This window comes from Macrosteles quadrilineatus, unplaced genomic scaffold (assembly GCF_028750875.1).
Source record: "Macrosteles quadrilineatus isolate MER2022 unplaced genomic scaffold, UCM_ALF_1.0 Scaffold_3__2_contigs__length_128488019, whole genome shotgun sequence".
Lineage (NCBI taxonomy): Eukaryota > Metazoa > Arthropoda > Insecta > Hemiptera > Cicadellidae > Macrosteles > Macrosteles quadrilineatus.
The window spans coordinates 34,092,281-34,120,179 of record NW_026542596.1 but is presented as its reverse complement, the minus strand read 5'-3'; the positions used below and the strand labels follow the sequence as shown (position 1 = coordinate 34,120,179).

General features: G+C 35.0%; 1 protein-coding gene across 2 annotated transcripts; it reads left to right on the top strand.

Annotated features, from left to right (window-relative positions):
- Positions 1-1,432: 1,432 nt before the first annotated feature.
- Positions 1,433-19,898, top strand: LOC128990433 (translocating chain-associated membrane protein 1). Of its 2 annotated transcripts, XM_054412795.1 has the most exons (9): positions 1,433-1,710; positions 2,869-3,051; positions 11,275-11,390; positions 12,649-12,864; positions 13,759-13,868; positions 14,591-14,772; positions 15,741-15,861; positions 16,758-16,817; positions 19,621-19,898. In XM_054412795.1, the coding sequence occupies exons 1-9, from the start codon at positions 1,582-1,584 to the stop codon at positions 19,725-19,727; spliced, it is 1,224 nt and encodes a 407-aa protein (XP_054268770.1). In that variant the 5' UTR covers positions 1,433-1,581; the 3' UTR covers positions 19,728-19,898. The 2 variants fall into 2 exon arrangements, with proteins under 2 accessions (XP_054268770.1, XP_054268771.1); XM_054412796.1 differs by lacking the exon at positions 16,758-16,817.
- Positions 19,899-27,899: the final 8,001 nt, after the last annotated feature.

The window sequence follows — 27,899 nt, the reverse complement described above, 5'->3', positions numbered from 1 at the left end:
AAACTGTGTCTGTCCTTGGTCAGTAGTTATTTGAGAAGGTATACCAAAACAAGAAAACCAAGTGTTTACCAACGCTTTAGCCACAGTATCAGCAGATTGATCTTCAATAGGAACAGCTTCTAACCAACGAGAGAACCGATCAATTGCTGTCAGCACATAACGAAATCCTTTGCACAAAGGCAATGGGCCCACGATGTCAATGTTGATTGACTTAAACCGTTGATCCGGAATAAGGAAGTTTGTAAGAGGTGATTTAGTATGTCGTTGGATTTTTGTTTATTGACAGTCTACGCAAGTTTGAGTCCACAGCTTACAATCTCTTTTTAAGTACCTTGGTATGCATCTCGACAGACGGCTTACATGGCATTCACACATTTGGAACAAACGACTTCATTTAAATTTAAAAACAAACAAACTAAATGATTAAAAGTTGTATTGAAAACAATGTAAAAACTGAATACGACATGTATTTACCAACAATTTGACCTATCCATGCATTACATATGTAAAAATGATGAATATTTTATGTCTTATGTCTTATCTTCAGTCACAGGTCAGCTGGAGGGGCGATGAAGCCGGGCGGAGAGGGGGCATCAGTCAGAGTCCAAAGATAGGCCACAGGTTGTAGAATGCCTCTCCACCACAGGTTGGTGGTCCTCTGGTCCACCTCCTGGGCCCCATCAAGCAAGGTGCCAGCGGCAACCTAGGCATTTTTGCAATTTCAATTTATATAATTAATAAGCGTGTATAATCAAAGGCGGCCGTGGTATAATGGTACAATCTACAATGATATCATGGTGGAAGGAAAATACATATGGCATTTTCACTTTTTAATAATACTTCTCAGACAACGCCAAATTTTCAACCTTGTAGTATAGTAAAACGCTTAGTAAAATATATAAGTCATTGTTAAAAATAAGAAAACCAATAAATATGCATAAAGCCACGGCCGCCTTTACCTCCAGGCCGCGGCCTGGTAGAATTGGCAACGTCGCAAGAGGTGTTGTCTAGCGCCAGACGTCCCATAAGATAACATGGCAGACAGGTGATATCAGCTCCTTATTTCGCGTATTATTCATTAAAATTAAAATTTATTAACATAAATTTATTGAAAGATTGAAAATAAAACATATAGAATTGAAAACAAAAACAATATTTTAATAGAAAATCAATTTTTGAACTTTTTAAAGTGGAGTCAATATTGTCATAGTCCAGTAACCAAGCTTTCGTAAATACACAAATACCATTAGCTGCAGCCAAACTAAACTGCTACTACAACACCACTTGCAACGTTGCCAATTCGAAGGCCGCGGCGGAGTTAAAGGCGGCCGTGATAAAGCTCTGTATACTATCTGTTTAAAATGAAATAAACTATATACTCTGTGGATAAAAAGTAGTCCTAAGCGACGTCACAATATGCATTCTGCCAACACACCAACAGTTGGATTTTGGATTGTTGTCTGACGTTTCATCCTCAGCTCGACTTTCTTTCCTTCTTTCGGTGAAATCTTTGAATGATACACCGCGTTCCCCTCTTAAGTTAAATCGGTTTTTACATTTTCTTGAGTTTAAACTCTACAAATGGCGTTAAAAGGAAGAAAGTCCTCAACCAAAAACCCACCGTTTTTCAGTCATGAATTTGTAATACAAAATCATGCTGATATTGTATCATGTTTTGCTATGATATTTGTAGTTGGATTGATGGTCCAGGTAAGTAAAATGGGAATATTATTTATTTTGACTAATGATTAGTTATTATTTGAAACAACTGTCTGTCTGAGACTTAATATACCAACATACATTTCATAAGAAACAGGTAGGTTATATAGGCAGAAAACCCTAGGCCTAGACCACATCAAGGGGGGTAAAAGGTTGTCAATTATCAATTACATGGAGGATACGTGTCCGGTAACTGGACGTGGATAATCAATTACACAGAGGATACACGTCTGGCAACCGGACGTGGATAAGGCGTCCGGCAATGACGTCACCGGGTTGTAGGAGCCTGGAGCCATTACCACAACGATACGATGAACAGCCACCGGTGTTCGTAGTGTAGTCCTAGTGGATAAGGTGCTTGGCTGATATGCAAAAGGTCCAGAGTTCGAATCCCATTGGTGACTTACCCTTTTTGTCAAAGATTTAGCTTCGAATACCATTTCTTCTTAACTGTAATTACATCTTTTGTTAGAATTTGTGGCATTTATATTTTTTTTATGGACAGAATTTAACCTTTCATTTGATTTTTTCATTATCAGCAAGTTTGGTCTAATCCACGTCCAGTCACCGGACGTGTATCCTCTGCCTATCAATTATCAATCATTGAGATGGGGACGCCACCTAGGTCCATGTTTTAACCCAAATATGAGTGAAGGATGAGTGTAGAATGGTGTGGTATGACCTGTGTAGCTTTGTTACTGGCTAAGATCAGCGGTTTCATTAGTCATGATCATTTATTTAAAGCCCAATGATCAGGAAATGCTGGGTCCAGTTTCGAACCATCAAAAAGCTAACTTACTGTCTCAGGATTGAACCGGCGACCTTTTGATTACTAGGCGAGCACTTATGACCACTCAGCTATATACCAGCTATAGGCCAGTTTTGCTAACTTACTGTATAATGACCTGGTAGGCTTATTATTAGGGCATTAGTATGGACCTGTCGAATTCTTAAACAAAACCATAAAAACACAGTCTTGCTAATAAGACTTGGCCTAAGGTTTTGATTGAACACTTAGGAAACTGAACACCTTTTCCTAATTAAGTTACAATCTGATTTCCGTTTCTTGAAAGAGTCTGTTGGATCCAGTAGGCCTAGTCCTAGTATGTTTTAAGTAACTTATTAATAAATTATGTTTTGTTTTGACAGGTTACGTCGCCTTTGGCTTATATGTTCATTGCCGTCCACCACAATGTTAGTTCTGAACAGCAGTCTGCAGAAACCCCAGATGTCACTCGCTTCACCTACGGATACAAAGATATTTGTGCTGTCTTCTTTTACTTCCTCATCTGTATTGTCATGCATGCAATAATCCAGGAATATGTTTTGGATGTGAGTATTCTAAAACTAAGTATTCAGCCTATTTGATATGTTTTCGGTTTTAAAATAAGTTGCAGAGTAGTTGGCATAATGATAACTTAGATGGCTTTAATGTGTTGGTATAATTAACCCTAGGACTGCCTTGTACCGTTTAAACGGTGTTCTGATGTGTGCGCTCGGTGCCCAAACAGCGTTTTGAACATTTTTTTTCAAACGCTTGTAAACCACGCAATGAAAATGATCCAGAAGCGTAACTTAATTTTGATACCGTTGGAAAGAGGAGATTCTGAACTTTCATTTACATATATAAACGAACCTCGTAGCACTAACAGCTTAATATAATTGCTAGGCCCTATTATGAACAATATTTTACGCGCTTAACATTTTCGAGTCGTGGTCAACAAAATCTCGTAAAACACGTTGTCTTGAAAAAAATCTAAAAGTCTTAATTTTGGCTAGGGGTGTGCGAATAGTGATTTTTGGGTTCGAATCGAATACTTCATAATATTTTCGAATATCGAATATTACCGAGCGAATATTTATGTTATTATTATAGACTCCGAAGAGTTTTCCAATCACAGCTTTGGAACTCTACTAAGGTTAATAATTCTGATTTTAACCAATGTAACATTTTAAAATAATCGATGTTTGCCCTTACATAATATGTAAGGGCAATTTTATGTTATGTTCTTGGTACAAAATGGTACAGGTGTTCTTGGTACAGGGCTTCCAGTATTTTTCTCATTTTATTTAATTGATGTTACCCTACTGTAAAAATGAATAATTTCCTACATTTATGGTTTTCTAAAAACAATTACAGTTTAAAACATTATCAACACCTTTTACTCCTAACATTATTATGCCAAGAAAAAAAAAACAGTTAAGATAAAGGCTTAACCTATTTTACTATTCAGATAGGTCATAGCCTTAATAAATTAGTTAAAAATTAGGTAAAGAATTTTTAGGAATAAACATGTTTGCAGCAAAATTTTGACAAGATAATGTAACACTACTGGTTACTTTTTCCCAACCAACACAATAACGGGTTGTTTAATTTAAACTTTTAAAAACATAAATGCATTTAGTTAGGGGTCTACGGTGCACTGAGTACTAGCCTAAAAGGCAAAACAATAGAAGGGTGGGATGGGTTGGACAATGACCTCAAAAGGAGCGGGCCATTGTGAATGGAGATGGTGTGGGGGGAGGGGAGGGTGCAACCTTAAGAGGCGGTCGGACAGAGATTCTCGGCTGCCGGCACTGGCCGTCACTTTAACATGGAGCGCATATAATAATTCCTCGTTTTCTGGTCTATCCGTATTCCAAAAATTATTTCCCACACTCAAAACATTGGAAATGTATGTAGGATTAAGACTGTACAATATAAAAATCATAATGTTTAATTATAAGCCGGATATAAAATAAATCATTTCTTACATTTCCCATAAGGAATTGCAATACTTTCTGCTAAAATATAAAATGACTGGCACTATAAACCATTCTGGTTCAAACGCCATATTGAAGAGCATATATTCATTAGTGTATTGAGTGTGACAGATATTTATTTTTCGATGGTTAACATTAAGTTTTGTATTTTTTTGTAAAAGCTTGCAAAAAATCCTTGCTTGCCGACTGAGTACTAGTTCGACGATGTCCCGGCCGATGGCAGCACAGTCGATTGTGGACTACAGAGCACGTTTTCAAACCGCGCCAAATAAAATTCATTTAAACTGGCCACAGATCTGTTTAAATAAATAAATAACGGTATGTCGTTACATCCCTGATGTATTATAATGCCAAGGAAATAATTATATTTAATTCATAGGAATCTAAGAATCTAATATTTTTGGACTGTGTATTTACCGTATGTATTAAAATATTACTGTCATCAGAGATAAAAGTAGTTCTACAACACCCGGTTTGATACAAACTATTCATCAATATAAAACAAGTTCCGTTAGAATAAACGTCTCTTTTGGTCATACTTAGTACGTTGATTAAGGGCTTAGCTGTATAAAGATTGCTGCTGCAATTTACACGATTTGATACAAACTATTTGTCAGTAAGAAAACAAGGTCCAGTGGAACAAAAGCATTTTCTGACATACGTGGTATATACGATTAAGGTCTTCCAGGAACCAAATCCACCCTCCGGACGAGCACTGCGTCGTAGCCAAGCCGACTTCTGACTCATGGATTATCTTGGAATTGCGATGTCCCGTTTTAGGTCTATAATATTCGAGCTAAGATAAAACCCCAAGTGCCCATCCGAAATCCTTTTTATATATTAGAGGCACAGGATAAGGCAAAATCTAGAAAAAACAGCCAGAGCCAGATTACAACTTCAAATGGCTTTGAAACGTAAAAATACGACACATAGGACCTACTGTTTTTATTTTTTATATTTAAATCGTTCCATCTATCTATATAAATAAAATACAGTTTTATCTGTAGGCCTACATTGCTTAGAATCATGCAGTTTCTGGTTCTATTATGTTTCATAGCCTAAGAAAGCCGAAACGAGTCTTATCTCAATTTCTGTCTGTCTGTCCATTCTGTCATTCTGTCAGTGACGCCAAAATGTAATTTTACGCTGCCTACTCCTAGAAAACTAGAATACCGATCATGGTTCAAATCATTTTTCTGTATTTACTGGATTAGTGAGTTTCTTTGGCTATAAAAACATGGCCCCGCTTCTTTGAAAACAAAATAACGAGCCATCAAAAACCCAATTTTGTTCGATTTTTGTCAAATTTTCTTCCAATGTTTACTATTAAATTTTATGAAATAACGATCAGCTATTTGGATTAGTTCTCACTTCTAGCTGTAACATATGATATGTTTACATTAAATACTGTTTACAAATACCGCAACCATTTCTGATCAAGTTTTGTAAGCACATCCAAACCAAGTGGGATTAAATACGTTGTGCCGTACTTAGCCGGTTTAATTAATCGCAAGTGCAACGATTGTTCTTAAGTTTTGATAACCGGAGAAAAGACCCTGAATCAGTGTTGTATAGTGCTCAGTGCTGGGAAACTTGGATGTTTTAATCATCTCCACCAATAACATAAAAAAAGTTTCCACTCATTGCGCTTCAAGGACAGTTGTGTTAAAGTGCAAAGTAAAAAATCACAACTGCAGTCAGTGGGTGATCGTGGATGTTGCTACGATCTTGGAGGATCTTTCTGATTTCGCTGTGATCGTAACAGAGGTTGAACTTACAGATGTAGCTAAACTCGCTTTTCCAATGTGTCACTTTTGGTTCCTACTTACCTCTTTGTGCTGCAATCGTTGGACCATACCGCAAATCTTGGCCCATAGCCCATCTCTTGGGTAGGCCCTACGTAGGCCTAATTATTCACAACCACATTTCGACAACGATATCGGTACTTTTCCCTAGAATACATAGCCTTCCTACTTAGGAAGTAAAACTACAAAGGTCCAAAACCCCAGATTAGTGCATTTTTGTCACATTTCCTCTGAATGTTTTTGCTAGATATACCGATCATCGTTGAGAGATTACGTAATCTTTCAAATAAGAACCCTTTGTTTGGATAAAGGTTTTTTCTTCAAACTGTCATTAATATGTTAACATAAGCTGCTTACAAATAATGCTATTAATGGGAAATAACTTTGATTTTCAAAAATAAATCCAAAACCAAGGGAGATTAATAACTCCGATACTGTTTGAATAGGTTTGAATAGGCGAAACATGTTGCGAGTTCTACTTACTACAATTGAACTGTTGACGTAAAGGTGCGTACCTCATATTAGTCTAATTAAACAGTTCAGGGGCAACATCATGAATTTTAATTTTACTTCGATACTGATACCAAGATACTACATCAAGTGAAAGATTTTTTCCGGGCAAACCATAATGAATTTTTAAAGTTAACGTATCAATGTTTTGTGGACTGTGCATTTATTTACTTATTTATATATTTGCCAACGGATTTACACCAATTTCACAGTTTGATTAGGATTAGGCCTAAATACGATTATCATAAAATTTGATGACACTCTCATTCAAGTTTATCCCGCCTCCCGCCTTACACTTTCAAACCAAATTTCTTCAAAATCGGACAAAAATTACTCAAGTTATCGTGTTCACGGACACACATATATATAAAAATTTGAACGAATGGTGTTTTTGGCCTCTGGGGACATCAAAATGTAAAAGTAAATCGGTCCCGGGCATAGGTCTTACCATGCCACTTACGGTAATAGCTACCTCATTATAGGGAAATTCGCTAAAATGTATGGGATAGGCCAAGTACTGTAGTTACATTAGTAGTATTACTAGTATATTATTTATAATTGAATATACATTATCATGTATTTTTATATTGAAATTAAGTGTATAAATCAAAATGTCTTACTGAAAGTGTTATTTGTACGTCCAAAACTTTTTTGTGTGGAAAATTAGCATATTGTGCGGTGACGATCTGAGACCTGCTGAGACGCAAAGGGTGGGTGAGCGAAGGTAGCAAACCAGTGAAAGTGAAACATGCGGTGGGACAATAGACAAGGGCTAGGACACGGGCTGAGGGTAGTCGAGTTGATGATTTCAAGTTTCTAGGTAACACAGGGTTGTCAACAATCTCAGATCCCGTTATGCGACAGCCACGAAACTGGTGGCCAAGGGTGGTACTATTGCAAAAGTCTGTTTTGGGAGAACTGTGTTGTTGCTCGTGACGCCTGCAAAATATGGGATACGGAGCTCTATCCGACCGCCTCTTAAAGCTATATTTAGACTAGAGGGCTGGCTTGGCTTTGGATTCTAATAGCAGGACAATGATACAAGGTTGTATTTTCGAGTATCCTTTGCCCGGTTTGACTTCAGATTCTCTTTTTCAATGTAGAAACTTTGAATTATCAAAAATTTAATTTTAATTAACTACAAATATATTCAAATTAATCCCATGATATGCATTTTTACATCAAAATACAACATTGCACAATCATTAGGTCATTGGCCTTTATTATGCATCTGGTTGTGTTGTTTCAGAAGAAAAGTGGAGACAAAATGGTGTAACAAAACAAGATATTAGAATTAAAAATACCCCCGCCGCAGCAAACCTGCAGACTAAGCGAATTTCCATTTGACTGATTGGATTTACACTGAAATGTCTACTTAAAAATATAACATTTATTCCCGATTTAAATAGAATTAGTTTAAGAAGTACTTAGGTTTGCTGCATCAGGGAGGGTAAAACTGTTATTTTTTTTTTTTTTTTGTAAAATGTTAGTAGTTAGTAAGAAATAAAAACAGTTTCCATATTTGATCAAAATATGTTCATAAACAAGCAAACAGTTTACTTATTCTCCATAAAAATAACATGGGAATTTTAAATTTACAATTTTTTTAAATTTTCTCCGTAACCATTAGGCGCATAATAACGCTTCAATATATTAAATTATTTGTTTTTTTAAGCTCTACAAAATGGTTTGGAAAGAAATTGCTAAATTTTATGTTTTTTGGGTCAAAAATGGGAAAAACCTATTTTTACCCCATAAAACCCCGTTCCCATGGTCCGATCATCCTGGATCGCGAACTCGTTCAAATAAACGTAGGTTTACATGTTTGTACCAAATTTCATCAAAATCGGATCATTTTTGCTCAAGTTATCGTGCTAACGGACACATATACAGGGTGTCACAAAAAAGTGTGATGGGCTATACAGGACCTAATTCTACATGCAAAAATAAGTCAAAAATGAGGAATAAAATTTTTTGGATTTCGGCTTAGTTTAGCCGTAATCCGCCATTTTGTTTTTGGGGAAAATATTTATTATTTCAAAATCCCTTTGAGATATTTTTACGAAACTTGGCAAAATTGTTTACACTATAGTAAGTAACATTTATTAAAAAAAATATTATTTTAACTTTCCAAATTTCAAAATGGCGGCCGTTTGAATTTTTTAATGCCAAATTTCATGAAAACCGGTACCTAAATCAAAATTTTGTAAGAGACAAAAGTTTTAGTATTTATTATGACAAATCCAACAAAACAAAAATGAATAAAATCAGTTCATAAATAAAGAAGCTGTGTTTATTTTAGTAATTTAGACTATATAAATATATAGAGAGAGATATACAGGGTGTCCCGGAGCTCTCTACCAATTATTTAGGGCATTGTTCCTGGGTAAGAAACATATCTAAATATCATATTTAAATTGTCCGGAAGTCCTTATTTACTCAGATAGCCGCCATTTTGTTTTTTTCACTTATTAATTTTTTTTCTGAAGATTGGTTAAACATACGAAGTTGAAACTTTGCAAAAACATGTATGACAACTAGACAAAGCTAGAAAAAAATTATGACGATTTTTCAAATTCATAAAACAAAATGGCGGCTGATTAAAATTTTGTTTCTTAAATTTCTCGAAAACCGTTGATTTTACAAAAACTTTACAAGAATAACTTTTTTAAGGCAATATTATTAAAAATCAATCGACACCTTAATCTTTAAGATCGGACGAGTATTAACTGAGATATGGCAGTTTTAGTGATACGTGACCGCTTTCAGCATGCGCTGCAACTAATATCCGGCGGTCACGTATCACTAAAACTGCCATATCTCAGTTAATACTTGTCCGATCTTAAAGATTAAGGTGTCGATCGATTTGTAATGAAATTGCCTTAAAAAAATTATCCTTGTAAAATTGTTGTAAAATCAACGGTTTTCGAATAATTTAAGAAACAAAATTTTAAACAGCCGCCATTTTGTTTTATGAATTTGAAAAATTGTCATAATTTTTTTGTAGCTTTGTCTAGTTGTCATAAATGTTGTTGCAAAGTTTCAACTTCGTATGTTTAACCAATGTTCAGAAAAAAATTAATAAGTGAAAAAAATAAAATGGCGGCTATCTGAGTAACTAAGGACTTCCGGACAATTTAAATATGATATTTAGATAATATGTTTCTTACCCAGGAACAATGCCCTAAAATATTGGTAGAGAGTTCCGGGACACCCTGTATATAAATATATGAATTTGAACGGATGGTGTTTTTGGCCTCTAGGAACCTCAAAACGAAAAAAAAAATCGGTCCGCGTCCAGGTCTTACCATGAGTACTACGGTATAGCTTATTCCCTATATGGGAAATTCGCTAAAACTATCAATATCGAGCAAAAAATATGACAACTAATAAATAATTAGGAAACTAATAAAGTGTTTTTTTTTTTTAGTAAAATATAAATGGCTTTAGTATAAAATAAATCAATTTGCCAAGTTTCATCAAAATATACCAATAAACAAGCAAGCTATGACAGTTAACTTATTCTCCATTAGAACAAAATGGAAATTTTTAATTTACAATTTATTGAATTCTCTCTGTAACCAATAACTGTACAAAAACACTTAAATATACTAAATTATTTGTTTCTTTAAAAAAAGCTCTTTAAAAAGGTCTAAAGATAAATTGGGAAAATTTATGTTTTTAGGGTCAAAAGTCAGAAAAACCAATTTTTACCCCATAATACCCCGTTCCCATAGTCCGATTATGCTGGTTCGCGAACTCATCCAAGTTTATCCCGCCCTACACATTCAAGGCAAATATATAGGCCTATATACTGTATTAATAAATATATATACATATATAACAATTTTAAGGAATAGGCCTAGTGTTTTTGGCCTCTAAGGACATCAAAATGAAAAAGTATATTTGTCCCGGGTCTAGGTCTTACTGTGCCACCTACGGTAATAGCTACCTTATATTTATACTTGTTGGTATACCGTTGCTAAACAGTAATAACTACCTATAGGTAATTATTGAAAATTCGCTAAAAGTACAGTAAGTTAATTATTTTGTAAACAACTCTCATATTTATATGTTACAGTAGAACCTCGATAGTTTGACACTTTGTAGACTTAAGGGATGTCAAACTATCAAAATATCGAACTATAGGGAGTGAATGGAATTTAATATACAGGAAAGTAAAAACTCAAGTCTTATGTATAAATCACCCAAATTTATTAAATACTAAAATCTTAACAATTTCACTGTTCATTAGTTAAGTATCAAGTCAACAATAAATGACAAATCAATGTTCAAGTCAGCTTACATCACGATAGTAACCATTATATCACTTGACAAAATAGCTTAGCCCGTGTTGAACCACAAGGAGTGTCAAACTATCGAAGGTTTACTGTATGTGCATTTTTGCTTTAAATGCCTACTTAACTAATGCATATTTTATTCTCGTTTATTAAGTTTTTTTGTTTTTTTTTTTTAGAAAATCAGCAGGAAGCTCCATTTGTCCAAAGTGAAGCATAGCAAGTTCAATGAATCTGGACAGCTGTTGGTGTTTTATGTGATGTCAGTACTTTGGGGAGGAGATGCCATTCTAAAGTAAGTAGGCTAGGGCTAGAACCTTTCACTGAATGTTTCAGCTTGTGACACATAAGCTGGCACTTGACCGATCCCTACTAGCAGCTAGTTCAAAAACATTATGTGCCGTCACGTCAACTGTCCTCCTGACTGACGTGAAGGCGCTCAACATGAACATGAAACAAAGCGAGTCAACCCTGTGAGTCAGGAAATGTTTGCAGTCCGGTCTTTTCCTTACCTCCATCCTTCTCCTGCATAAACTGCCCACCCTAGGCCCAAGTGACAGCTTACACGTGTCACGAGCTGTACTATTGGCAATTAGGTCCATTAACAATTTGTTAACAATACAACTTATTTTGTTTGCTTTGATGCCATTATTGGCTTTTTTACATTTTTTTCTACGGAAAGTAAATAAGAGAAACGTCAATTATAACACTTAAAAGATATATTTACGCTTATACTGTTACTCACAAGACGGTAAATATATATTACCGTAAATATATAAATATATTTTACATTCGCCTATTGGGTCTGATGATGATTGGAGTGTCCAATCGAAATTGATCACCACTTACCATCTTTTTTGTATATTTACCGTCTTGTGAGTAACAGTATAAGCGTAAATATATCTTTTAAGTGTTATAAGACGTTTCTCTTATTTACTTTCCGTAAATTTAATAACACGTACGTCGTACAATGCTGATCAAGAAGTAATTTTTTTTCTAACCCCCCTGTTCTGTTTGTTATTAGATCAAATGAAATATAATTACCAAAGTACAATTAATTATTAACACGTTTGCTACCGTTGCGACGCCGCGATCATTGCCACAGACCGAGGTATACAATTAAATCTTATCGTCGTCATTCTATTTTAATGTGACTAGCCGTCGCATATATGCAACGGCAGTCTATGGGTGGAAACCGGCCGTCGCATATGTGCAACGCTAGTCTATATGAATGAAATATTTTGTACTATTGCGGTAGCGAAAGTGTTAACCAACTTTATTCAAGACACATTAAAAACAAAGTAAACAAGTAAACTTTACAACCAGCTGATATGATGGTTATAAAATAAACAGGCAATACTAAATGTAGACTTTAGGGATGTAACATCTACACAGAGAAGTAAGATATAGAGGGAACTCGCTTATCGAACGACCGTGCCCTTTGAGCTCTAACAGGAAATATACTTGTGACGAGCAAGGAAGAGTCCAAGCTGTTTGATTGATGTTATTTATTACATATATGCCAATCATGTGATCTGTTTGATATTTTTCAGGGAAAACCTGGTTTTGAACATTTCGTCTCTATGGGAAGGGTACCCACACAATGAAATGACTTTTATGTTTAAATTCTTCTTCATCATTCAAATGTCTTACTGGCTTCATTGCTACCCAGAGCTTTACTTCCAAAGGACCAAACGTGAGGAAATGTTCCCTAGAGTTCTGTACGCTACTGTCGGCTTGGTCTACGTCGCTGCAGGCTACTTGCTCAAGTAAGTAGTGACTTGACTTTTTAGGCTTACCAGGTCAGTACGGTAGTCTAAAATTGTGACCAACATCAATTATTCATTCAAAGCTGACATGTTTCGTTGCAATGCAATATTGTCGGAGTTTGCAACACATAAAAAACATTTAATTTTACATTATAATGCAGTACATATACTCGACATAAGACATTTAAACACTAAACAACTCAATAGGGCTATCATAACACGGCGGCATTGTGTGTATATGTACTGTATTATGTGTAAATTTTGATGTTTTTGACGTACTGCAAGCTCTGAAGCTGCTGCATTGCAACGATACATTTCAGCTTTGAGTGAATAATTGAAGTTAGACACAATTTTGGACTACTGATGGGGGTAAGCCTAAAAAGTCATATATATACTTAGTCCAGGGGCTATCAGAATGAATACTGTACTATAAGTTGTGACAGTTCTGGGCCTACAATTTAATCAAAGTATTCAGAACCGATTACTGTGAAGAGAATTTGTCCGCTAAAGTAGACAAAATAACTGTTCGATAGCTGTTAACAAACTTCCCATATAGGGAATAAGGTTTACCGTAGGTCTAATGGCAGGATCCATACCTAGGACTGATCATTATTGTTGTTTCAAACCCCCAGAGGCCAGAAACACAATTTGTTAAAATATGTACCTCGATGTCGTGATCAGATTTTTTATGAAATGTGGTACAAATGTTTATATTAATTTTAATGAGTTCACAAACCAGCATGATCAGACTATGGAAATGGAGTTTTATGAGGTAAAAATGGGGTTTCCCATTTTTCACGCTCAAAACACAAGATTTTGCAATTTCTTTCTTAACCTTTCTGTAGAATGCAGAGCTTTAATATGTTAAACTAAGTCAGTGGTTTTAATTTGCAGCTTCAACCGTGTCGCCATCTGTCTTCTGGTTATCCATTACTTTTCTGAGGCACTGTTCCACGTTGCCAGACTCGTTGACTTTGTCGACAAAGAGGAAAAGGGCAGCAAAGGTAACCATTATCAAATTTTTTTTAAACAGTATGTACATAAAGAATTCCTTAATTGATCTTATTGTTTGAAAAGATAAATTTCTATCTGAACCAGCTGTTTATTTATTAACAAGAAAGAAGTTAAAAGCCAATCTAAACCTTTAAGATTATTAGCCTACATTATAGAGTTTGATTTGTATGTGCCAGAGTGGGTGACGGATGATAGTGTTTTTTCAGTTGAGTAATTTTCCTGTTTATGAATGTTTATAAGTGAAAGTGTAGATTTAGGTACCTGTAATGTTTTTTTTTCAGGACAGGACCCAGAAAGAAATGGTTTAGCAATTAAGAAGCCTTGTGAACATAAAGATTATGTACACTATCAGCCATATTATTCTAACCAGAGTTCCCATTTAATAAAGCTCTTGATGATGTAGGCCTATGGGTAATAATTGTACCACCCTGACTTGATAGGGTGTCTATTTCAATGTGTAGATGAATGAAGGATGACTTTTGAGTTGATATTATTAAAGCTTTGTCACCAAGATCAGTTGGTTCTTTAGCCAGAAGCCAGGACAATTTATTTCATCCAAATGATCAAGGACAGCTCGGTCCTTTTTGATCTATAAAATCTATTCTGACTTTTCAGGATCAAACTGTTAACCTTCTGATAACCAGGCTATTACTAAGCCCACCCTGCATTACAGCTAAATTCAATTTACATCTTCAGTGTGTGTATATTTCAGCTGGCTACTTGGTGTCTGACGTATTTTTTGTGTTGGCTCGTCTGGCGTCCATCATTCTGTCAGTGTTGACCTTCTGGTACGGACTGTCCCTCAGCGACACCCAGGGCCTAGACCTGGCCGATGGAAACTTCAACATCCCGCCCATCAGGCTCTTTGCTCTCGGCGCTGTTTGTCTGCTACAGGTTGGTAGGCCTACATTGAATGGGAAACATTCAAAGCAAAGATTTTATGTCAAACTTGTACAAACCTTTCTTGGTGATATGTAATTTTCTCCGTAAAGATTCTTAGCCTATCTTAAATTATTTAGGATAGTATTTTTTTAGGTATTTTTGGGAAGAGGTTCAGAGTAAACACCTAGCGCTTCCACTGATGTTAATGGTTGAAATTTAAGCTGCTACCTAGAAAATTCAAACCAATCAAATAGTTTATTAAAAAAATAGCAAATAGTGTGTCTGATCTAACAAACTCAAATTTACTTCCTTGTGAATTAATAAAACCTGGTTCGAATAACCGTACATTTAATTGATTGTACCGAGTTTCAGATAAATCATAAATCAGATAATTTTTACTCCCCCTTGTGCTAACAAACAGACACACCCATATTTATGAACTTAAAACACATTTTTTTTGCCTCTGGTGACATCCAAGCAATTAAGTAAAGAGTAAAGTCTTACCATGAGCCCTACGGTAATAGCTTATTCTGGTGATGGACAAGACCCGAAACTTTGAGATTATTTTATCTCGAAGCTTGGGCCGGGATTGAATTACTAACGGGATATTTTCGAGACGAGAATAAAAAAAAATTGAAAAATTGAAAAAAAACTTTGGGAAGGCGTTTATATTTAATTATTTATTCTTTACATGGAAAATATTCCTTCAATTGTTTTATAATTTTTTTTTACATAGCAAATGATGAGAAGTTTCGTTAGTGTAAGCAGTGTGAGCCATGTTTTACTACTGTAAACATAGCCAAAATAAGTCACTCCAAAATCATTCTAAAAATAACACAAGACTTAAAAATTGTTACTTGATACTTAACTAGTAATACTGTTGTTTTTATATTTTTCAAAGTTGGGAAATTAAAAAAAAGTTATGGATTGGGTTATTAAGATTTATTACAATTAGTCGAAAAGGTGAGTGTTGTTTGCAGGCATATCTCATGTTCCACTTCATCACTGACAAGTTGCGTCAGCTGAGAGAACAAGCCCCGTCTGTGCAAACCCGCAAACTCCCTGCCAAGAAGACTGTGCCCAAGAAGAAGAAGGATGAATGTAAGTGATTACACACTTTTTTTATATTTTAAGAATTTTTTGAAGTAACAGGCTAACCTGAATGGGAAAGAGTTCAATTAAGCACAATAAATAGCGAATTCTTTATACTATACAGGGTGATTAACTCAAGGAGGCCACCATTGGGATATCAGAAACGGTAAGAATTAAAGAATAATTTAAATGGGAGACATTTTTGTGGCAGTTAAAAATATGAATTTAGCTTTTCAAAATTCAGCCAACATTTTCCACTTTGATATTTCTTATGGATCACCCTATATTTTATCATGTTTTCGGATAAAACTTGCATTTTAACAACTTTTGAATATAGAGTAGAGTATCTTTTGTTTCTTGCATCGGAATGTGACGCTTTCCCATTCTGGTAATCCCTCTATCCTAACAAAAATCCTTTAAACTTAGGACCTTGAGCTCTACGCTACATCCTTGGCTACAAACCGTTTTAGATATTAGTGATTCTTTCAGCTCGAAGTAAAAAAAAAAAACTCAAAAAAAACGTACCCACATAGAATTTTTAGTAGTCTTTCGACTTTCTTGTAGGGTGTGGAACCTACCTACACTTTCGTCTGTTTTAGTCAGCAACCCCTCTATATCATATTTAGGTGTGGATTGTAAATCTTTCATCTATTGAAATATTTATAGCCTTACTTAGACTTTTTTACTACAATTATCTCAAAACCCTATGCTCATTTTTATACCTTTAAATAATTATTTTACCCTACACTAATTTTTTATTCCTTCTTCCAGAACAACTGAACGTGTTTAAAGCAGAAGTAAGAGAAATGATCCATTTTTGTTGATGACTATTTTTTTTGTAAGTGACATGAACTTTACTGTTACAGATATGATAACCTAATTCTAATACAATGTACATTATCTAGCTTCCAGCAGTCTGGTAGGCACACTCTTGGGAAAACTATTTGGAACCAAACCCAAAAAAGGTTTGAACAGATTCTTTTACGGGAACTATTCTCTTGGGAAACATTTCATGAGTTTGCATATTCACATCTTAGTGTAAAAGGCTTCATCCTTGAGTAACTGTAGAAAGACCTTTTTTGCCATTTCCCTCTATGTTAAAGGTCACAGTCCATCTCTATGTGTAAATAGTATCTGATGAATTCTATGGCATACACCATCCATGTGATGAGCACAGTTTGACCATTGCCTCGTTTCACTCACTTGCTTTGATGTGTTTCACTTCAGCATATTTGGGCTATTAGGGTAGAATATGGTAAAAGGTGAATAGTGTTTAGTATAAGCTTCATGAATCATCATTTATATGTTGTCAGAATTTCTACCATAATCATTGAGGATGTTTTTTTTTTTTTTTTTTTTAATTTATTTTATATAACTTATTTCTTATTCTTATTTCACTTTTATTTCAAACTTATAATTACTTGTGAGTCAATGTCATAACATAGACTAAAATATACTCTATCCTGCAAGACTTTGGTATTGATAAAAGCACCCCAACAAGAACAGGGTGTGGCAAAAAAACAGATCTATTTTCTGCAGTGCACTGTTCAGCAACAGGTCGTCTGAGGGTGGTGGTGGTTGGCTTGTTGGAAAGCATACACAATGCCATTATCTGTAGTCACAGAAGAGTGGTTGTCTGAGCAACATGCGTTTGTCATCAAGTTGTTAGGTCGACATGGAGAGGTTCTGTCACGTAGCACAATCATGCCATGGGCCACTAACTTTAGAGAAATGGCGTCTGCGTTGAAAAAGAAGCTAACTGGCCTCACAAAGTCAAATCGGACACCAGGCATATTTGCTAGAGTTCGTGCTGCTGTGGAAAACAGTACTCGTAGGCCTACAAAAAACAAGTGGCTGCATTGAAAATGTTTGACCGATTGAATACACAAATTTTGAGGCGATCTTAATAATTGTCATCGCTACAGATAAATTTGAGTTAATCTGTTTAAATCTGTTGACTATCCAAACAGATAAACTGCTGCCGAGTTGCAATGACTGAATCATTTCTTTTTTTTAAAACGACTTGATGACAAACACACAATAGCATTGTGTAGGCTTTCCAACGAGCCTACCCCTACCGCCCTCAGACGACCTGCCGCTGAACACTAAACAGTGCACTGCAGAGAATAGATTGGTTTTTTTGCCGCACCCTATATAATCTTTTTTATTTACTTAACAGATCAATTGATGAAGAGTTTAGCTTTGAATCACTTAAATTAGTCCTGTATCCATACTATCCAAACTGAAGAGCACAAGGGGATTTGAGTATCTTAAAGTTACTGGTATTGGTTCATTAGTTTATTATTGATTCACAAAATACTAATATGAGGATTTTATTTTTTAGAAAAAGGGTGGACAATAGCTAGCTTACTTGATAGCTTACAGATAGGCCATAGTACACATTAAAGACTAAAAAAAACCACAAAACACACAATATTTTGTCCTTTGAGTTACTTTGTCAAGTGTAAACCGAGAGTGTTAATAACTAATAGGAGAGTCCACACTCATAACTCTCATTTCCAGAATCCCCAGGGACTGAAATATCCCCTATTTTTGTCTAAAAAACACATCTAGCTTAGCATTTAAAAAGTACCCTTTTATTGAACTAAAAACGATATTCGATGATGTTCAGAGCCATTAAAAACTGTTGCTATTTCAAAAAAGCTAATTGGGTTTTTAAATATGAAATGATAATGAGTAAACTCTGTCCATGCATTAAGGCTGGGAGGTAATTGGGAGATGGACACAGCCAAATATTAAATAATACAGTAGCGTCTGTTATTCCAAAAATCTTGCCTATTTTAGTAAAACCTTAGTACGAAGCTAACATGAAATAGAGTGTTTTCCGAAGCCAAGGCGCAAACAAGAGCATATTTCCCCAGTCTTGGTGAAATCAAAAACATTTTTCCAGTCTCAAGGACATTATCATCTTGTTCTATGATCAACAATGGCTTGATGTGGTCACGATGAAATTGCGAATATATTTCACGAACGTGGCGAAACATGCAATCTTGCAACTTCACAGACACTTTCTGCAAGAATTTAAAAAAAAATTGGAATGGCCACAGTGAAATTGTAAAAATCTTTCTATGTTACAGCAATATTAATTGTAAATATCTTATGCGGTCACAACAATTCCATAACAACTTTTTGCAATCATGTTGAAGTCTTGAAAATCTTCAAGTCTCCTGTGATCGCGACAAAACCGTGAACATCATCAGCAAATGTGATAACCTAATATTACAGAACACCGCTTATTCTGAATTCCAGCTGATATTACAGGGTTGGGTTTCATTGAAAAATAAACTTAAAACTGTAAATAGTTTTTACAATGGAAACACATTATAAATGTAGTGATTTTTAAAATGTTTAGGCCTCCATAATACATGATTGTAATTACTTTATGTGTTATCCGGCATTACCATGGCCAGATAAAAGAGTTCAGATAAGTAAGTTTAATCAAGAATACTGAAAACCCGTAAAGAAGTGGTTTGAGTTTTGTTTAAGTTTTTTCACATTAGTTTAAAACTTGTCCAGCACAAATCTGATGTTGACTGACATTGAAACATGCGTATCCCATGTTTTTGTATTAACCGGTATTGATCTCAATATATACCTGTCATCACTTCAACAACTATCAAATACCCGTTATCTTTTGATAATCTGTATCTGTAATTTGATTTTGGATGTGTTCAACAGTTTTGTTGTCAATTGTTTGTATCATGTTATCCATATACATTGCTAATGTCCACTATTAATGTATTACAGCCAAGGCCAAGGCTAACTCCGCCATTGACGACACATTCAACGAGATGACCGAAGTCGACCAGAACACCAAGAAGAGTCTGAGATCCAGAACCGTCAAGACAAAGTAAATGTGCTCAATTTGCACAATCATTGCTGTCTAATGCATAAATTTGAATTCTTTTACATTCAATTTTGTTAAGACTTACTTAATTTATTTTTGAAAAAACTTTTACATTTTTTTATTGATTTATTGAGGTTGTATATTGAGGTCTTGAAATAAAGTCGGTGTGTATGGTGGACACTTTGGTTTTCCTTTATTCCAAAACTGGTTTATAATGGTTACGGAGAAAATTCAAAAAAACTGTAAATTTAAAATTCCCATGTTATTCTTATGGAGAATAAGTAAACTGTTGTAGTTTGCTTGTTTATAAACATATTTTGATCAAATTTGAAAAATGCATTCATATCATTCTAAACTATTAACATTTTACAGAAAAAAACACATTTTTACCCTCCCTGTTGCAGCAAACCTAAGTACTCGTTAAATTAATGTTATTTAAATAGGGAATAAATGTGATATTTTTAAGGAGACATTTTTGTGTAAATCCAATCAAGCAAATGAAAATTCGCTTAGTCTGCAGGTTTGCTGCGGCGGGGGTATTTTTCTATAATCATTGACATAGTTTTAGAATAAATAATCCATGATAAAGGTTAGATTAAAATAAACCTACCTCATAGTTATTGAAAATATTATATTTAATTTCTTTGTATCAGCTGTCTGAAATTGTGAAATATGCAGTTTAGCCATAGATAAAACATACTCCCTTAGTAGATTTCTCATCCTAATGGAACAGCTGAAGACAATTTTATTGTTAGTTCTGTACGGTTTATGTTAGAGGTCGTGTTTTGTTTACAATTTGTTTCCCGTTAATACAGTCATTTAAAACCTCGTTTAACCAAATAATACGATCTAATCATAAACAATAAATTGTCCCCTAGTTATTTAACCAAACAGTAAAGCTCAAATCAAGAAATTAACCCTAAAATAATAGAAACAAAATTTCGTCGACACTAGCGCCCAGTGTAGCGTACATGAATTAGACATGAAAATCGAGCTTCAAAATTTACAATGGGATGAGAAGTCTACTTGTGTTGGTTAGTCTATGGTTTAGCTCAGTTCTTCTTGTTTACATTTAAATGTCAAAGCAAATGTAAACAAACATTGTAAGTGTTCTCATCGCAGCCATGTAGTACAGGTAAAACTCACCTAAGAAAACATAAAAATTAGTCCATTCATGAAACTTTCAGGAAACGTAGTAATTACCATTAGGTATTGGAATCTGAAGAGTCCCTAGTGATTGTGGGGGTGGAAGTACCATTTTATGGGGTTTTAAGTTTATGGGGGTAGTGATTTTGAGAAAATTTTTATTTATGGGATCCAAGCAAGTGGGGTGTCGTTTTCTATGTTTCTTAGGATGCAAAATCGAAAAAGAGCATAATAAAAGCAATAAAACCGACAGTTTATCAGAAAAAGACTAATTTATTAATGAAAAACTAAATATGACAAATTAATTAAGGTAAAATAATCCAGTTAATTAATATCAATCACCTATTACAAAATTGATCATGAGTCTGTGTCACATGTTAAAGTTGTGAGGAAAATTAACCGAGAAACTGGTAGTTACGCCTCTTTAACCACCACGTGTCATATTGTTTATCAGCTACTGATGCATCATCACCTTCCATGGAATCGTCAGGGTCTCTAACTCGTTCTTCACCATCATCGTTATGACTTGACACTGACAGCTTAGTAGTGGGGATGGGTAGCAGAAAAATATTTCAGTTCTGGCGGTGATCCTGCAACTTAGAGTGGTGATAATATATAAGACCAAGGATGTAAAACCTCCCAGACCCCAATTTTTAAGGACCTTGGTCGCCCGTAATGATGTCATCAATATGGCGCTCGTAAGAGGATGCTGGGTCGCTATAAATTGGTTATTATACCAAAATGCCTGAACCGATGTTAATTAAATTTGGCATACAAGTGCTTGAATACGATATCTAATCCCAGTTTGTCAATGGTCGAGTTTGATTGGGTCATTTTAAAATGGCGGCCGTTAATAATTAAAATAATTAAAAACTGGTTAATGTTTTGTTTTGTTTTAACTCTCCAATACCTAATGGTAATTACTACGTTTCCTGAAAGTTTCATGAATGGACTAATTTTTATGTTTTCTACTGGTTTTTTAGTATAAGTTTGCCTGTACTAATGGAGACCAATCAATATTTACTTTTAAAATGTTCACCTTATCGAAATGTGAATAATCCTATAATGGTCCTTGGTATGGTAGCTATATTTTTGTAAAATTTAAGCCCAGTTGGTTCAGTTGTTTTTGCATGTAGTAGTAACACACATACAGACAGACACCATTAGATTTTTATATAATAGCATTGACTATTCATCCCATCTATATGGATCAGCTGTAGCCAATTTTTTACTAAAAAAGAATGTAGTTGTGTGAGCCAGTCACAGATTGCGCTAGTGTCTAAAACTCTATTTTGTACCTTATTTTTCGTTACTGACATAGTTGCTGGGTCACAACAGTTGCTATAGCTCATAATAAGTCATTCCATCAGTCTGACTTGGTAAAACCCATCATGCAATCGGCAGAAATCAGTAATTTAGATCAGCCCAATCTGTAGGTGGCTCACATCAACTAAGACAAATTTTATTAAAAACCTGGCTATAACTCCAGTCACAGATTGCGCTAGTGTCTAAAACTCTATTTTGTACCTTATTTTTTGTTACTGACATAGTTGCTGGGTCACAACAGTTGTTATAGCTCATAATAGGTCATTCCATCAGTCTGACTTGGTAAAAACCATCATGCAATCGGCAGAAATCAGTAATTTAGATCAGCGCAATCTGTAGGTGGCTCACATCAACTAAGACAAATTTTATTAAAAACCTGGCTATAACTTTAACATGGGGATGGAATGTCTAGTTGTTGTATCAAATAATTTTTGGTAAAATTCTGCATTAATCATGTAGTGGTGGTTACTAGTAGTCACTTATGAATCAAATTTTTATTTTGCCTGCTAACTTATTAGAGGAGATGCAATTGTTTTCTTACCATATTTTCCCTATCATGAGTAGCCCTATAATCTTAATCTTAACACGTTCACTGCGGCCCCATCAAAGGCAGGTGTAGCCCTGGTGCAGCGCAGCGTCGAGCGAACCCGTTTGGCTTTCATATTTCGGTCTGACGTATAGCAAATGATGTGCGGTGATGTTCTGCGTTACGACAAGAGTGGACCTAGTTTGCTGAAACACTCACAGATAGCAGCAATGTCTGGAACCAGCCGCTCCCATTGTATTGCCAATTGGAGGGAGAAAGACGGGACAGCAAGTTGATTTCTAAGCTTGCCAAAAGGAGTATTTACGGGGAAATTTACTACCACCCTACATCACAATAAAGCACCCATTCCTAGCTAAACGCAGACATAAAAATACCAGTTCTTCCCGGTGTGCTGCTGCGCAGAAACTGAATGGAATGAAGGCGATGTCACCAGTCACGGGTGGCAGAAAGTAACTAGAGCACTCACCGGTGAGTGACCCTCAGCGAACAAGTTAAGCGGCCCACACACTAAACGTGCTTTTTTATATCGGCAAGCCATGCTCTGGTACGACACGTTGCCCACACACTTGACCTTCAGTGTAGCCTGCGATGTGCCAAATTACATCTACTGTCCGTACAATTAAATGCAGAACACAAACATAATACTTGCTCAACGCACATACTTAATTCATTATGAAATATAGAAACTAGATAGCACTAAACCATCTAGATTAGTCCAGTTCATGCTTCTCTGTGTCCGTGCTGGCTGGGCCCCTGGACTGTTGTGGGGATGTCTGCCTGGACAGCATCACACACAGCTTGCGATCCATTGTGCTATATATTGATGGTCGAGCCAAAGACAAAATTCCGTCAATTCACTCATATCAAATAATAAAAAGAACTATTCTAGTAGTAATGATTAAACCCTGTCAAAAGAGTAAGTTTAGAATTTCGTTTTGGAGGCAAATAATTTATTAAGATAAAAAATAATATGAGTATGAATTTGGAAATTTTTTTGAAAGCTCCAAAATTACCTGAAACAGTCACAATTATGCTTAGCTTTCATCATTTTATAGTTGTAAAATTTATGGTAAGTAGTGAAGGAATAAGGGGAAATTGTTTTATTTACAAAACTAGCCGACCCGTGCGAAGCATTCACACTAGATTCATCTCAAATCTCACTTATTGAGGTATAAAGTTAATTCCGCGTAGTAAGTGCATGATTGATTACAGGAATAAGGTGTGATGTGGGTTTACATTTTATTTTTAGATAATTAACTTTTTCAAAATATAATGACATTGTTATACTAGTTTACGCAACGATCGCGTAAAGATAGTGTTAATGACACAAGTACAAAATTTAAGGTACAAGCGAGTCTTAAAAGCTTCTACGAGTGTTGTTAACACTATTTACGCGAGTTGCGTACACTTCTTTACCTACGACCGGTTTTTAGTTACTAATAATCACAACTCAAAACTTCTAAGAGAGGTTATTTTTTGTTTAAACTCCATCACTGCCACTGACTTTGATTCAACGACTCATTGTCCCTTGTACCATTCACTAATTGCACCAATCGTCAACAATTATATTGGTAAATAGCTGATTAGCGGAAATTCATAGCATTACAATGTTACTTCTTCTCACTCAATCCTTGAACCTCATTGGTCCGTTACTTGTGTTGTTAAGTAAAACTACGCTGTTATGTAAGTAAACAATGCTGTTATGTGAAACTTTTCAATTCTAAGAACTGAACTGAAACGGCTACTTTAAAAAACTGTTGTAGGTAAAATTATTTAAGATGTTTACAGGACCTATTTGAACACTATTTTTGAAGTAATAATATGGCCATATACGATTTTTGTTTTGATGGCTTTGTTTTTACACAGACATAGATTTTACCAAAAAAGCGCACCCTTGACAAAGCCACAAATACTGAATGTGTAAAAAACAGGGTCTGGCACATGCAATCCTTCCTTCGTTAGCATCTGTCCATATGCCTCATTTAAAGTCATGACAAAGGTAACGTTAAAGGAAAATTCCCTCTTAGACAGTTTGAAAGGATTACGGACTATTGCGTAGTATGACAGTTTGACTAGGGATAGCCAACTCTTCGCTTTGGTAGTGTAGGAACCCATGTAAGCAACAACCAATCTTGCACCATGCTTAGGTTTCTCATCAACATGATAATTGTGCCGATTTTAAATGCAAAGTTTTAAAATCCGCTCTAGGCAACGGACAAGTCAGTCCAACCATGACGTAACGCGGAGGGATATGAGAGCAAAGGACTCAAACTGAGCCGTGTGCACTCGCCACTCGTAGTTGCGCCGTCAACAGCAAAGGTCGCATGTCACCGGTGCAGGGCAATTTTATTAATATCTTAATCGTAGCTAGGAAATTCGCGTTTGGGTGAAAATTGTACGTGCATCAAATGATCGCAATTGTCAAAATTTCGCCGAACTGCAATTGGGGGTGTGTTTTTATTAGTATTAAGTCGAGACAGTTGAGATGCCGGATTGATTGTTTGCGTTCGTGATGAAAATTCGTACATGCATCAAATCGATAGCAAATGTCAGTTTCTAAGCGAGTCGTAGATTGTCGTGACGGTATTTTCAATTGGATCAATAACGCCAGCTCGAAAAACAAGAATTGATACACCTACACCGGAAAAAACTGTTGTCGTGAAATTTTGCTCGGTCAGACAAAATTGGTACTACGAGTCAGTTTTTAAATGTTTCGTCCGTGTGTGAATCGCTGTCTGTATAAGTGTTGTATGAGTCGACATGTGTACGTAAGTAAATGTTTTGTGTTATTTGTTATTTAGAAATAGTTTAGTACTGCAAATCTGCCATTTTTTCACATGTACAATTCAATTTTACGAGTCAGAAAATCATGTCACAGTTGGTCGAATATTTCATTTTCATTTGGCATGTTGAAAGCACATGGTCAAAAAATTCAGAATGAAGTGTTTTATTAAATTTGTCATGTTACACAAAGAGCTTAGGCTGTAATAGTAATTCTAGTCAAATGAAAATTATTTATTAAACTGAATTGAAATAGCCAATAAATTTTAAGAGTATTGATTGTGATATAGTATTATTTTTATGTTCCATGTAAGGGTTTGTTTTCTCCATCATCAGTATAATTAATTATAACATTTTGTATTTCATATATCGTAATAATTTTTTAACAGAGTATCACATTTTTAAATAGTGAGAGTTTTTGATTGTGTAAAGTAAATGGGGGAAACCGGGAAACAAAGCACTCGGTCGAAGGCTAGGGTTGGTAAAGGGTTACGAGGATAGACTCCCAATAAATTCATAAAGAATCAATATTAAATAAAATATCAAATAATCGGCTCAGAAGTCGATTGGCCCCGTTGCACTGATCAACAAGGAGTGATGTAGTTAACAAACCTGTATACTAATCCCTGTTGTATTATATTGTCAACTGGCCGGTTGGTAAACACATGAACATCTTTGGGGAGTCTGGTGACCTAAAATAAATATTTAAAATCATTAAAGCTAGGTTTCCCGAGGCTTAGTATTTTAAAATGAGAAAACCGCCAAATTGAACTTTTAGCTTACAATCAACTCTCTCACTCCCTCCATATTATTCATTGTGTAAAGGGTAATTGTATTATTGACATTATAATTGTATCACAGCTCATAATTTTGATTTAATACAGTATTTTTACAAATCTCCATCTTTTCATTTGCTTGTGTTTCAGCTAGTATTTTCAAATATCAAATTGATGAATTTTAAAGGTAATCGGCTTAACCGAACAAAGTATACACAAAGAATCTTGATGATCACATTTTATAAATATATTTTGACAAAGCAAGTTTTACAAGTTCAGCTCATAACTTTAATATCAAGTTGGTAAATTTATGAGTAATCGGCTTAACCGAATCAAGTGTATATTAACATCTTGGAGGTCATACTTTTGATAAATATTTTTGAATGAACTGATTTCATAAATATATTTGCAATCAATTTCTCAATATTTATTATTTTCAATACTCCAGTTTTACAGAGTAATCAATTCATATCACAAATCTTTCATCAGAGCAAACATTTCATCCATAGAGTGTTCAAATAAACACATCTATTAGATATTAAGAAGTGTTAGAATTAAGCTGAGGAAGGTGTGAAGGAGGACAGCTGCCAGATCTCTCCGATCCCCCAAGGACTCTTGAGGTATTTAATTACAAGGGCCCACACTTAACATCTTTTAGCGCACTGCTCTGTGATTATATGTCCTCATTAGTTCAATTAAAGTAAATTAAATTCATTAAAACCCCACCAGGGGGTAACTTTTTGTTATTTTCACACCTTTATGGAATATCAAATTACCGGTATATTACATAGAGGTGTGAATTAGATTTTCATTTGAAGAATAAATCAAGTAATTAAGTAAAGAACATTTTAATTTTTTTTTTCTTTACAAAAAGCTAGTGAAAGCTATATTTTCTATTTTTTCTTTACATAATAGAGTTTTTTTAGCATGGGTTTATGAGGTAACAAACCTAGGAGGGATTAATCAGTTAAAAAAAAAACTCTAGTCTAAAAACTAATGGCTAGTCTGGAACTTATCTGTTATCAGTTGAGGGAGTGTTTCCTTGAGTCTCTTCAGGTGTGTTGGACGTAGGGTAGTTTGATAAAAGGTGTTTTAGTGTGTGTGTAGTTATTTGTAAATAAATTGCTGTTAATTTTGATTTTTAAAAACTTCCCCAATGAAGGATAAGGTGTCAATTTGTTAGCCGATGCCTTTACATTGTTCAAGCTATTTTGTATGAGAATGTAAAAACCTGTAGGTACTTGCCTTTATTTTCAAAATTGGTTGCCACATTTTGTAGTCCTATGTAAACTCCAATAATTGTCTACAGGCAGCCAGCGTCACTTTGTGACTTCAAGATCTGTGATATATATTTGAAATAATTTACAATTTACTTACAATTGCTCTGAGTTGAAAATTATCTATTTTACAAGATAATTATAAACTTCATTCTACACTCATCCTTCACTCCTAATTTGGTTAAAATACGCACATAGGTGTGTCCCTGTATTAATTGGTAATGTAATAAATCAATTTGTTTTATGACAGACAGAGATCCATCCATAAGGAGCCTTTGTACAACCACTAGAATTAAAACCAAGGTAAGAGCAATTAATATACCAGA